At 44.6% G+C, this 14,098-nt stretch overlaps 1 protein-coding gene across 4 annotated transcripts; it reads left to right on the top strand.

The window, feature by feature from the left end:
• Nucleotides 1–287: 287 nt before the first annotated feature.
• LOC124010525 (cilia- and flagella-associated protein 221-like) lies at nt 288–8,036 on the top strand. Of its 4 annotated transcripts, none has more exons than XM_046323033.1 (8): nt 3,539–3,638; nt 3,931–4,077; nt 4,621–4,799; nt 5,000–5,100; nt 6,329–6,424; nt 6,513–6,617; nt 7,252–7,311; nt 7,632–8,036. In XM_046323033.1, exons 3-8 carry the CDS (start codon nt 4,758–4,760, stop codon nt 7,765–7,767), a joined length of 540 nt encoding a protein of 179 aa, XP_046178989.1. In that variant the 5' UTR covers nt 3,539–3,638; nt 3,931–4,077; nt 4,621–4,757; the 3' UTR covers nt 7,768–8,036. The 4 variants fall into 4 exon arrangements, 3 of the variants coding, with proteins under 3 accessions (XP_046178989.1, XP_046178990.1, XP_046178991.1); XM_046323034.1 differs by having other exon boundaries at nt 4,640–4,799; XR_006834462.1 differs by lacking the exons at nt 3,539–3,638; nt 5,000–5,100; nt 6,329–6,424; ... (1 more) ...; nt 7,252–7,311; nt 7,632–8,036 and adding exons at nt 288–1,410; nt 1,559–1,654; nt 2,185–2,272; nt 2,471–2,568; nt 2,983–3,100 and having other exon boundaries at nt 4,621–4,759.
• Nucleotides 8,037–14,098: the final 6,062 nt, after the last annotated feature.

The following is a 14,098-nucleotide window of genomic DNA, read 5'->3' on the forward strand; positions in this document are numbered from 1 at the left end:
GTCATTGTATGTTGTAGCGTTAACATTTCCCTTCACTGGAACTAAGGGGCCTAGCCCGAACCATGAAAAACAGCCCCAGACCATTACTCCTCCTCCACCAAACAGAGTCCAATGGCGGCGAGCTTTACACCACTCCAGTCAGCTCTTTGCATTGCGCATTTTGATCTTCGGCTTGTGTGCGGCTGCTCGACCATGGAAACCCAGTTCAGAAGCTCCCAAAGAACAGTTATTGTGATGACGTTGCTTCCAGGCAGTTTGGAACTCGGTAGTGAGTGTTTACCACGCTACGCGCTTCAGCACCCTGCAGTCCCGTTCTGTGTGGTCTACCACTTCATGGCCGAGTCGTTGTTGCTCCTTGACGTTTCCACTTCACAAAAACACAACTGACAGTTGATCAATAGCAGGACAGAAATTTGACGAACTGACTGGTTGGAAAGGTGGCCTCCTATGATGGTGCCACGTCGAAAGTCACTCAGGTCTTCAGGAAATTGAGCACACAGACATGCAATCTCCATAGAGAAACATTGGCAGTAATGCCAATTTTGTACAACAGTCAGCAACGGGTGGGGCTGAAATAGACAAATCCACTCATTTGAAGGGGTGTCCACGTACTTTTGTGTGTGTAGTGTATTAAGTTATTTTTCTTAGAACTGCATTGCTGGTTAAGGGCTTGTAAGTAAGCATTTCACTATTGTATTCGGAGCATGTGACAAATACAATTTGATTTGATTTGGTTTGAAGTCAGGCTGTGCAACTGTATTTGAGTTTTATTGAGAACGGCCAGTAAATGTATAAAGCCAACCGTAGTGACTTTAAATTAGATATACAACATGACGCTGTAATGTCAGCGAGAGCTACTGCTATTGCTGTTTCTTCTAAAGGGGAACAGATGACAGATCTCTCCCAGGACACTTAACAGCACTTCCTCTCCCCTCTCTGTTTATTGGCTATATTTACTCTGTTCTTTTACAGGCCACCATTGTTTTTAGAGAGGCCAATCACTCCACTTGGTGATTGGACAAACTCCTTTCATGTGTCTTCTCTGGAATCTGGAGCTCAGGCCAGGAACCCAAACAGCCTTTACACCTCTTCCCTATGCCTTGTCCTCATCTGTTTCATACGTTTGTGTAACAGAGGTAGTTTAGTGACCATGCTAGTGTAATGATCAGTAACCTTACTTGAGACTTGAAGAGTTGCAATGGCTCCCCTAGCAAACGCCTAGGCTTTGGCTTAGTGGGCTAATGCATTCTCCCGGGATTGATCCCTGTTTGTCACACTTGCTCGTATTCTGAACATGACGAACGCCCGTCTTAATTCCAGGTTAGAAAAGGAGAGGTGAGGAAGGAGAGGGACTTTGCTAGAGGCCAACCTAAGCCCTCTACCAGACGGGTCCTGCGTAACACAGGCCAGGTACCATGTCGAAGTCAAAACTGACCTGTTTGCCTCTAAAATGGCTTCAAATGGAATGCATATTGCTTTTTCCCCCTTGAGTATGAGAGCTGCTTTCATCCATTTTCTTTTTCACAATCAAAACGTCTGTTCTGTTTGTACCTTCCAGGCACCAGTGCGCACGCCTTTCTTTCGCATGTACTCCAGCAGTCATCTGGAGATCACGCAGAGAGCTCTAAGGCTCTTCCAGCAGGCAGCCCGCAAGGTACAGTACTTAGCCCTCTCTCTTTCACTCCATTGGCCTTAGATTAGGCCCTATAGGCATCGAGTGCCTCATCCCAGCCCACTCAACACAACGGTTTCACTCACAAACCACAAGCCAAAACCCTGCGAGGCAGTGTGTATGCTCTCTATGATAACGATCTTAAGACATGTCATAAGATGGTGTAGTAGTCCCTGTCGTATGTCTGGGATGGGAATTCCTAAGGTAAGCTATATTTAATGATGTAGCCTACATTCAACCAAATGACAAACTGTAAAACCAGTATGTTATACAATATCTCATAGGCAGTTGGAAAGCGGACAATGTCCAAGTCCTGGTTCTCTTTAATATAAAATTTATCCCAATGCATACTTGAAAACATTTTGGGGTTTTGTATTTATATCATTCTCTATTTGAGCAAGAAACATGTACCGTAACAGATGTCATACAGCAGGAAGAGGGTTTACTCACAAACATGCATAACCTTTCGAAACAACACAACCTCTTTCAAGTGAGTGCCCCATGTGTTTCAGGTGGTGATTAAATGTCGTGTGAACAACAGACTGGTCTCGTTGAGGCAGCTGACTCAAAGCTTGAAGCGCCTGTCCCCAGGAGTAAGAGGTATTGCACTGTTGAGACCCCACAGGGCAAACGTGTTCTCTATTTGACACAGGCATATGATCAAAATACATACGTGAACGATGCAGCACACACATTTGTTGTGCCAAAATAAAAATACAAATATTTTCAAATGATGTGAACCCCCAAGTCATTTTGATGTTGGAAGCAAGCAAGATGCATGCATTTATCTGTTTTCAGTTGAGGAGGAGCCCCTTCATCCCCCGAAGATCTCACCAGACAACGTGGTTCCTTTCACATTCCCCATCTTCTCTCTTCCTAACCAGTCTGATGAACTGGTAAATGCAGTGCACTTTGATAAAAAGCCATCTTGTTCTTGCGTGGACTACTTGAAAAGAAGGGACACTGATTTGATTTGCCCAGTAGCTTGTATTCATTGAAATGATTTAGTGAAAATGACCGTAACGTAGTGTTGGCCTTGTACTCTATGCCCAGGCTCCCAATGCACGGGGTGCCGTCCCTGTTAGGCCCATTGAGGCCCTGGTCAAATGACACACTCGTTTACATGAGAGGTCTTTGCCTGAATAAAGAATCGTTGATGTTGCTTGTACATTGTAGCACTAACAACGAGCTATGTTTGCCTTTCAGTCACTCATGTAAACGTACCCGCTGATGATGACGACAGGGATTTTGCTTAGAAATTGTACAGTAACGTGCTCACTTGTGTTGCATTACGTGTGTTGTTTCTCAAGGTTCCCCAGCACTACAAGTTAATGGGGTACCAGCCTGTTTCGGCCTTTGAGGCTGCCGCTAGCTACACCCCCCCCCCAACCCCCATCCCAGCCCAGGACGCTATGCACTGGGGCACAGGTGAGCCACGAGACTCACCAGCAACACTGTGGGACGCTTACGTAGGTGGTGTGTAATACACAGATCCATTTATACAAAGGAAATACATCACAGTCAATCCTTTAAGCCTTTTATGAGACGATGTACAAGTGATATAACATAAACAATGATGTGAAGCAGCAATAACCCTGAGAACTCTGAATGGTTTGATTGATTACTTAATGGTGTCACTGTCAGAGACTAGGATCTGCTCTGCTCCTCTGACATCCAATAGCGTGTGTGTATTTGCTCAAACTGATACAGCAATAACCTCGTTGTTTATGTAATCAAACCATTATTTTTTTTAAATGTTCCTATAGTTTCCCATGGTTGACAAGACCCTGACAAGACAACCATTAATCACCCTTCTCCAGAGCTCATGGTCCCCACTTAACTCCCAGCATACAAACACTTACTCATTTGCAGGCAGCTCTCCATAGCAAACTCTTTACCACAACAATACTTATTACAGGAACATCCTTCAACTGTCAGATCTGATCTTACTTTAGGACAACGTCAAGTAGGATTTTTGCAATTGCAGAACTAGAGTTTCTAATAGATTGGCCCCATCTCATTGATATGATTTTTATAGTGTATCTCTAATCTTGCCAGCATGGCTGTTATACAAGACTGATAAATATTTGTTTTATTTTTTTCTCTGCTGGGTCATATTCATTAGGGAACACTGTAGAAAAACATTTTGTAATGGAAAACAAAACTGTTTGTTTGGTATTGAACAAGTTCAGGTCGTCTCTCCAGTTACAGTCTCCTAATGCACTGGTTGCTTACGTGGTTGTGTCCCTCTCTTTCAGGATGAACTGTTTCCCAGGGTGATCCGTTCTCCCTCGGGGTGTGCAGTGGCCGAGCCAGAGGGCGAGGAGGATGAGTGTCCCAGTCTGAGCTTCATGGCCCCCACCGCCCTGCTGAAGCCTCCCTACGCACACCCCCTCGGAATCTTTGTAAGGGAATATCACAGAATATGATAGAACACATGTATTTATTTATTTACAGTATATCACTGGAGGCTGGTGGGAGGCGCTATAGGAGGACGGGCCCATTGTAATGGCTGGAATTGAATAAATGGAACGGTATGAAACACATCAAACATATGGAAACCACGTTTGACTCTGTTCCAATTATTCTATTTCATTCCAGCCATTACAACAACCCCGTCCTCCTATAGCTCCTCCCACCAGCCTCCACTGCTGTATAAATAAATGTGTTCATCATGCATATCTACAGTATGGACCACGTCTATGCCATATCTCTAGTAAATATCTCCAGGTTGTCCATTATAAGGCTGTATGCAGTAGATGTAGTTGTAATGATTGGTGTTACTATCATGCATAGTGTTGGAAATGTTTCGTTGGAATCTCTGTCCTGATGATGCCCACAACAGCTGTTCCTCTTGCCAATAGTGGAATCCTTCACCGGGCCTGAGAATATCGATAATTGTGAATCATTTTGCATTGATCATTTATACTGTTCGTGTTCCATGTTAGACTTTGTTCTGCACTGTAGAACCCAGCCCCCCGGTCTCCATGCCTTCAAAGCAGACCTCCTCTACCTAGAGTGTGATCTGGAGTTCCACCTGTGTCCACTGCCCCGGTACACCATCCCAAAGCCCTCTGTGTTTGGAATGCACACCCCCAGCACTCAGAAGACATTTTTAGACCGAACAGTAGGTCTCTCATATCAAGAGGAGTTAAAACTCTCACATTTTTGTGTACTAGCATTGCATTTCTATATAATTAAAATAGAATTAAACATAATAGAATAGAATACCTTGATTTCTCACACAATGTGGACATTTGCGGTAAGACTAAAGCCAAAGTCGTTTTTACAACAATTACACAATTCTTTATCCTGATCAAATTGCAGGATGTGATCCGAGGCGTGATGACCTGGAAGAAGTTCCCATCGGCTGCCCTGGCCTCTCTGTCCAACAGTCCCACACTCACCAGTAGCTGGGCCCCGCGCATGTAAGGATCCAGTAGCACAGCTTGACAGGGCTCACACCACACATACAGCTGCGTAAAGCGACCGCTAAAGTGACAGTGTCTTAACGGATCATGATGTACTAACTCATCTATAACTACGTGTTCTTGAGTAAACAGTGCAACGTATAGACTGTTGTTCTTCACACACAACTGAACACTTAAAAAAATAATGAGCTTATCTTGTTTGATCATCTTGTTTGACCAGCTCACAGCCGAGGTTTCATGGTACTGGGATGCTATGGGTAGGTAGATAGCACAGGAGGTTGGTGACACCTTAACTGGGGAGGACGGGCTCGTGGGAATTACAGGAATAGAATGAGTGGAATGGTATCAAATACATCAAACACCTGGTTTCCAGGGATTTGATGCCATTCCATTTTCTCCATTCCAGCCATTATAATGAGCCGTTCTCGCCTCAGTCGTCAGATAGTTAGTTAGGATTGTTTTGCTATCATATGCAGATTTTCCATTGATTGCATAGAGCTTCAATGAAGGCACCGCACGCAACCAGTAAGTTGCACTTAAAAAAACCTCCTACCCTTCCTCAGAGCATTTTGACTTGACGAACGTGGAACACCCTTTTGCTCCTTAGGAAGTACACTGTCATCCACAAACTTCCACCAGCTGGCTCAGTGTGTTTGTGCGTGTCCACTTCTTCCAAGGATGTACTTGCGTGCTTCTTCTCTGCCTCCAGATCATTTGAATAGCTAAGGCTAAGCTGTAGCACGTTAGCTACAGGCCCAGACCAGTGCAAGTCTCACAGACAGACTTATGAATGGAAACACAGTGATTTACTTCATATTTACAGGGTGAGGGGGGACCGGCACTCTGTTCCCTTGTCTAAGATCTATGGCCATGGTGCAGACTCCTTTCTGGAATCCATTCCAACACCAGGGTTACTAAGAGCCAGCGCTGTATCCTCTGCTTTGTTGAAGTAGTGTCCAAACAAGTCCAAGTGAAATGTTGCCTATCAGTTAAAGTAGGCCTCTACAACAAACCATAGGGCTGCCTAGTCATCTGACGTGAAGAAATTGCAAACATCAACAGGATGTTAGCCTGTATGTTTATACTCAGCTGTACAACATGGGCTGAAATTGTGTTACCTTTTATAAATACAGTTGATATAATAGAGTTGAGTCATTGAGTCAGTTAATGTACCAGTCCTTTAATGACCTCCGAGTCTCTATCACCTAACCGTGTGTTCCACCAGGTCTGACCCCTTCAACAGTGACATTCTGCCCACCATGGCGCCCACAGCTCTGAATGGCCTTCCAGAAGATATGACAGAGGAGCTACTGGATGGACCGTAAGCACTAACACACACTGACAGGCAGGCGGACTGAAAGTAACAGGAATCCATTTCAGAGGTTTGTGTGACTGATGTGTTTTACCAGGTCTGAAAGCATGGGAGTATCTCTCACGCCCGAGTTTCCCCTGCCAGAGAATGTACCTTCCACTCCCAGACAGCTGAAAGACGACAGCTCTAAAGATGACAGGAGGTATACTGTTCGCACACACACACACACACACACACACACACACACACACACACACACACACACACACACACACACACACACACACACACACACACACACACACACACACACACACACACACACACACACACACACACACACACACACACACACACACACACACACACACACATCATGCATCTGTGTTTCCACTAAATTAACCTCTAATCCCTATGAGGAATACTTGCATTTAATTTAGCCTACAACTCAATCAATGTGTCTTCCCTTGAGTCCTTGCCAATTGTCATCAATCAATAACTTCAATTAGCATGTATGTCACGCACACCATTTTCTGTTTCTTCCTTCATGTTTGGTTTGTCGTTATCTCTGTACTTCTATTGATGGTGTGGCATGCTAATTGTTAGTAATTGGATTTGTCAAAAATCATATTATAATCAAATTATCTCTTCTAATTTGGCTAAAATAATGACGTTACATCAGCATGATGCAAAATTAGTCAAGAGATACAGAATTATAATTATGCTGCTGTACTACTGCCCCCTTGTGGCCAGGTTGGGATTGTAAAAGAGGATGTTAGATAAAGGTTAGATTAAAGTGGAGATAACAACGGCTCATTTTGCTTCTCCTCCACTAGTTCCCTGAGTCCCTGTAAAACTCCCCAGAGGATGCCTGTCAGTACAGTAAACACCTCCAGGTGAACACAACACTGTTCCTTTCCCTCCCACTCAGCATCTGGTGTTAGCATCAACTACTATCTCACACACACACACACACACACACACACACACACACACACACACACACACACACACACACACACACACACACACACACACACACACACACACACACACACACACACACACACACACACACACACACACACACACTTTGTGATTCTTTCTCTTTCTAATCTAAGACATATCTCTTTTTTATTTAATGGAGTATTTCAAAACCAAGAACAACAGGTATGATTATTAATATGTCTTCAACTTTGACTCATAACTTCCACAGGGAATCAAGAGAGCAGCAGCTGGAGTTGTTTCTGAAGTCTCAGACCAATAGACTTGGTGCCAAGGTGACGGCGCGACTCAACCACCTGAATATTGTGGGCAAGGCTAATTCACCCTCTACACCAGAGAATAAATAGTGCTATATTTGTTACGAGGCACTAAGGTTGATGCAGGAAATATCAGATTACAGTACCAACATACATTGACTGATATATTTCCTATAATATATTTTACTGTAAAATACATCATTACTGGAGCTGCTATGTGCTATTGTACAGTTGCCACACCACTGATGCTGTGCCCAATGTCTTGCATTTATGCTGGCCAATTCAGCCAAGGACATTTTCATTTAAAACAGTCTTTATGTACTTTAAAGTTCGGCTTCTTGTTTTATTTAAATAATGACATGCCTTTCTGGCAAATAAAAAAATAGATAAAGGAATGATTCCAAATGTACACCTGTATGTCACAGATCCACAGTTAAAGCAATCTCTATTGCACTCCACACTGCTCTTTCACACCTGGACAAAAGGAACACCTACGTGAGAATGCTGTTCATTGACTACAGCTCAGTGTTCAACACCATAGTGTCCTCCAAGCTCATCACTAAGATGAGGACCCTGGGACTAAACACCTCCCTCTGCAACTGGACCCTGGACATTCTGACAACACATCCGCCATGCTGAACCTCAACACAGGGGGGCCTGCTTAGTCTCCTCTACTCCCTGTTCACCCATGTCTGCGTGCCCACCTTCGACTCAAACACCATCATTAAGTTAGCCGATGACACGGCGGGCCGTGGTAGACCTGATCACTGACGATGATGAGACAGCTTACAGGGAGGAGGTCAGAGACCTGGCAGTGTGGTGCAAGGACAACCTCTCCCTCAACGTCAGCAAGACAAAGGAGCTGAGCATGGACTACAGGAAACGGAGGGCTGAGCACCGGAGTATTTGCATTGCCCCCCTTGTTTTTGCACTGACATTCTTGCTCAGGTTCTATGAACACTCAATGTACTGTACCCACACACTCACACATACCACACCGACACTCCAACACACAAACACACACACACACACACACACACACACACACACACACACACACACACACACACACACAAACACTCACATACTACATATATACACTCACACACACAAAACACACATGCACACATGCATATTTTAGGAACATTTAGTGGTCCTAAAACGGAACCTTGAGGAACACCGAAACTTACCATTCATTTGTCAGAGGAAAACCCATCCACAGAGACAAACTGATATCTTTCTGACAGATGAGATCAAACCAGGCAATAACTTTTCTGTGTAGACCATTTAGGGTTCCCAATCTCTCCAAAAGAATGTAGTGATCGATAGACAAACTGATATCTTTCCGACAGATAAGATCTAAACAAGGCAAGAACCTGTCTGCATACACCAATAGGATTTCCAATCTCTCCAAAAGAATATAGTGATCGATGGTGTAAAAAGCGGTACTAAGGTCTAGGAGCACGAGGACAGATGCAGAACCATGGGCTGACACCATTAAAAGGTATCATTAAAAGGTACCACCTTCACAAGCTTTTAAAAACATTTTATTGAGAGGAATGGGAGATTCGATCTAGGCCAATAGTTTGTTTTTTACATTTGCCGGGTGAAGGTTTGGCTTTTTCAAGAGAGGCTTTATTACCGCCACTTTTAGTGAGTTTGGAACACATCCAGAGGATAGTCAGTCGTTTATTATGTTCAACATAAGAGGGCCAAACACAGGAAGTAGCTCTTTTAGTTGTTTAGTTGGAATAAGGTCCGGTAGGCAGATGGAAGGTTTAGAGGCCATGATGACCATTTTCGTGAATGTGTCAAGAGATTCGGGATAAACAAACACTAGTGTCTCCATTGACCCTAGATCCTGGCAGTTCTGTGCAGACTCAGGAAAAGTGAGTTTTGGAAAAATACGCAGATTCAAGAGGAGACCGTAATTTGCTTTCTAATGAACATTATCTTTTTGGCGAAGGAGTTCATGTATTTGTTCATCCTCACTTGGGGAATGCTGCTTTTCGACAGCATAAAAAAATACATGTTGGATTATTTTTATTCTCCTCAATCAGGTTGGAAAAGTAGTAGTAAGTCCTTTATTTATTTTGTACCCCGATGTCCTTGGGTAGGTGGAGGAAGTCTGGAAGGGCATCTAGGAATCTTTGGGTTGTCTGAGAATTTGCAGTGCAGCTTTTGATAATCCTTGGTTGGAGTCTGAGCAGATTATTTGTTGCAATTTCAAACATTTAGATCCACAATATTTATTCCACAGGACAAAACTAGATCCAGGGTATGACTGTGGCAATGAGTAGGTCTGGAGACATGTTGGACCAAACCCACTGAGTTGAAGATGGCTCTGACAGCCTTCTGGACTGGCCCTGTGGACTTTTCCACGTGAATATTAAAGTCACCAAAAATGTGAATATTATCTGCCATGACTACGAGATCTGATAAGAAATCAGGGAACTCAGTGAGGAACGCCGTATACAGCCCAGGAGGCCTGTAAACAGTAGCTTTATAAAGGGATTGAGTAGGCTGCAGAGATTTCATGACTAGAAGCTCAATAATGAAAACACAGTCGTTTTTTTTTCCTTTGTAAATTGAAATTTGCTTTTGTAAATGTTAGCAACACCTCCACCTTTGTGGGATGCACGGGGGGATATGGTCACTAGTGTAACCTGGAGGAGAGGCCTCATTTAACACAGTAAATTCGTCAGGCTTGAGCCATGTTTCAATCAGGGCAATCACATTAAGGTTATAAATTATGATCAGTGATTAGTTCATTGAATAATGACTGCCTTGGAAGTGAGGGATCTAACATGAAGTAGTCCTGTTTTGAGATGTGAGATATTATCACAATCTCTTTCAATAATGACAGGAAATGGAGGAGGTCTTTATTCCAGTGAGACTGCCAAAGCGAACACCGCCATGTTTCGTTTTTCCCGACCTAGATCGAGTCACAGACACGGTCTCAAACGGGATAGCTGAGCTGACTACACTGACTGTGCTAGCGGCAGACTCCACTATGCTGGCAGGCTGGCTAACTGGCTACCTGGCCTGCACCCTATGTTATGCAGGTGAATGAGGACCCAAAAGCGACTTGGCGAAAACAGAGTCTTTAATCCAGTAAAGTAAAAATACAATCAAATAAAACAATTTCCACTCGTAATGACGAGAACCGACTGGAGACTTGATCTTGAACTGCAGGTTGCCTCGGGAAGGCACTTGAACTTAGCAGACTCAGACACCTGCTCACCACGCAGCATCTGAGGGAAACACGACACGACAGGGCGATACACAAACACAGCACGGTGAACAATAGACAAGGATCCGACCGGGCAGAAACGGAAAACAAGGGGAGAAATAGGGACTCTAATCAGGGAAAAAGATAAGGAACAGGTGTGGGAAGACTAAATGATTGATTAGGGGAATAGGAACAGCTGGGAGCAGGAACGGAGCGATAGAGAGAAGAGAGAGAGGGAGGAAGAGAGAAAGAGGGGAACGAACCTAAAAAGACCAGCAGGGGGAAAACGAACAGAGGGAAAAGCAAAATGACAAGACAAAATAAGACAAAACATGACACCCTATTTCATTGTGGAGTTAGAGCCCTGTCTATGTTCGTAGATAAGATGAGAGCACCCCTCCAGCTAGGATGGAGTCCGTCACTCCTCAGCAGGCCAGGCTTGGCCCTGTTTGTGGGTGAGTCCCAGAAAGAGGGCCAGTTATCTACAAATTCTATCTTTTGGGAGGACAGAAAACAGTTTTCAACCAGCGATTGAGATGTACGAGTCTGCTGTAGAGCTCATCACTCCCCCTTAACTGGGAGGGGGCCAGAGACAATTATCGTCGCCAGCACATCTTTCTAGCTAAGTTACACGCGGAAGTTATGTTGCGCTTCGTGACCTCTGACTGTTTCGTCCTAACATCGCTGGAACCGACATGGATAACAATATCCCTATACCCATCGACGATCACCAGTTTAAGCCTCAGCCAGCTCCATTTGTAGGACAAACACTTCAAAAACGTATTCCTTATGTTTTTTCTGACTGTCTTTTTTTGCCATTAATGCTATTTGTGTTATTCAATGTGTTTCTATGGGCTATACTAGTAAAGGGCAACTAGCTAAATGAGTCATGGTGTGACCATCTTAAAACAACCCCCCCCCCCCTAACCCACCCCATTGCAGGCTGTTTTTAGTTAAGGATCTATATATTTACCTGCATTGCCAAAACAATAGTTATTGGCTGACAGAGTTTTTCAGCTATTGTGCATTTGTCTATGCATTGACGGATACACCACTGTTGTCCGCTTTAAAACTAGTTTCCATCTCCTTGATGACTTTGTCTTTGTCTAGACACGTTTCAACCGCTCTATCTCGTTCTTGTAGATGTCCTCCATCTCTTTTATTTTCTCCTCCCTCTCTTTGATAGACTTCCTTATGCTCGCCATTGTCTTTAGGTGGTCCTCACGTAACAGTTTTCGCTCCAGGTTGCTTTCCTCCGCCCGCTGGTACATTGTGAGAAGGAGCTCACAACCATCTCAATCTTCTCCAGCTGCTCAGCCACCTGTTGGCTATTCACTGGGTTTTCATTCTCCTCCATGACGTGGTACCTGTTCCCACTTTTCTCCACCAGCCACCGGAGGGCACTCCAGCTCTCGATGTGCTCCTCAGGGGTGACCTTTCTGAAGCAGTCCCCCATGGTGAACAGTACCAGGGTGAGGGTTCACACCCCTAGGACCAGTAGCTCCAGATGTTGCTCCAAAGCTTGCCTGTCGCTCTCTGTGAAGGTCATGTCATCCGAGACCACGAGGGGGAGGGCGTGAGTCTCCGGAGGACACAGATGAACGCCAGCCCCAACCTCTCGCTTCACCCGCTCAGACTTGTCCTGCACGGAGCGCCAGCCCCAGCCCAGAGTGTCAACCACGCTACCGCAGAGCTTTTTCCATCATATTTTCCACCCAGGAGCAAAATCCTTAGCTCTGTCAGTCTGTGGGTTGCTTCTATGAGTGAGACAGTGAGACATAAGATCTCATCCAAATCTAACCAAAATACAGTAGTTTGTTACAAATATGTACTGTACTGTGTGTTTGGTTGAAATGACCGTTTTTCACCTGAGTGAAGAAGAGCTCTGAGTGTCTATGTCCCTCTTTGGGCCCACTTCAGTCTATCATCTGCCCTTTTTTCAATCTCCCTCCTCGTGTTCACCATTTTCCCAGACTGTCATTGATTTCAAAGCATCTGCCATTGTTTCCCGACATCACCTCTATCCTCTCCAGCAGCCTTCTGACCTGTTTGACATCATCGTCCCCGCTCACATTGTCAAACACATGCTACCTGTTATTGTGTTTCTCCACCAGCTGCTTCCAGCTGGCTTCTCTCTCCAAGAGCTGCTCTATCCTCGAGTCCTCCTCCCTCAGAGCGTCACCCCCAGTGAACAGCACGATGGGGTATCGCCAGATACTTTTGATGGGAAACTCCAGCTGCTCTTCCACCGTCCGCTCCTTCCTCCTGAACATGTCCATGACTAGCAGGGAAATGTGTGGTCCCCTGGAGGACACATGGACACGTTGTATGCCAACCTCTGCTTAGCGCTCTCCAGGGTGTCCAGGGGGAAATAGCGCCCCGTCCAGGCGGGGATGTCCATCACAGTGACCCTTCTCCCAAATACTTCCACTTCTCGCCTCAAACACTCCTCGGTTCAGGCTCCGATGGGGAACTCCTCTCGGCCTAGGATGGTGTTTCCTGTTGAACTCTTCCCAGAGTAGCGGCTCACCAGGAGGACAATCCTCAGCTCTGATTGACGACCTTGGTTCCTCCCCTGTCCATGTGATATTATCCATTATGATCTAAAAGGCAAAACTGATCCTAGATCAGCACTCTGGGAGGCGTTATGAATACGGGCCCAGGCATACTTTACCTTCAGCTAACATGCAGTGCATACATCTGAAAAATCTAATTTTCTTACTGGCAAGAAAAAGCCATATACTGTACTGTAGCTACCCTACCAAATATTATTAACACTGTTAATGTGACATTAGGTCTACTATGTTGTAGGCCTACACATTATGCAACCCAAACAAACTGATTAGAATGCAGGCTTACTATTGTCACAGTCATGTTTACACATTTTGTTGCACTCCCGCTTTCCTCCAAATGGTAAAATCCTCTAATCTTGTTAATGTTGATGATAGAATCAGTCATTCAATTGTCAGGAATGGCTCAATTCCGGTATACGGCATGTTATGACTAGCAGTGCTGTTGTCAGCATCACTCATCTATTTTCACTTCTTGTTGCAGTGCAGTTAAAAACGTTTAGGCTTTTATGAGCCTCAAAGTCCCTCACCCATTTAACTCTGGAGGAGGGCCAATGTCATATCATTTAACTCTGGAGGAGGGCCAATGTCATATCATTTAACTCTGGAGGAGGGCCAA

This window comes from Oncorhynchus gorbuscha, linkage group LG23, assembly GCF_021184085.1.
Source record: "Oncorhynchus gorbuscha isolate QuinsamMale2020 ecotype Even-year linkage group LG23, OgorEven_v1.0, whole genome shotgun sequence".
In the NCBI taxonomy this organism is placed as follows: Eukaryota; Metazoa; Chordata; class Actinopteri; order Salmoniformes; family Salmonidae; genus Oncorhynchus; species Oncorhynchus gorbuscha.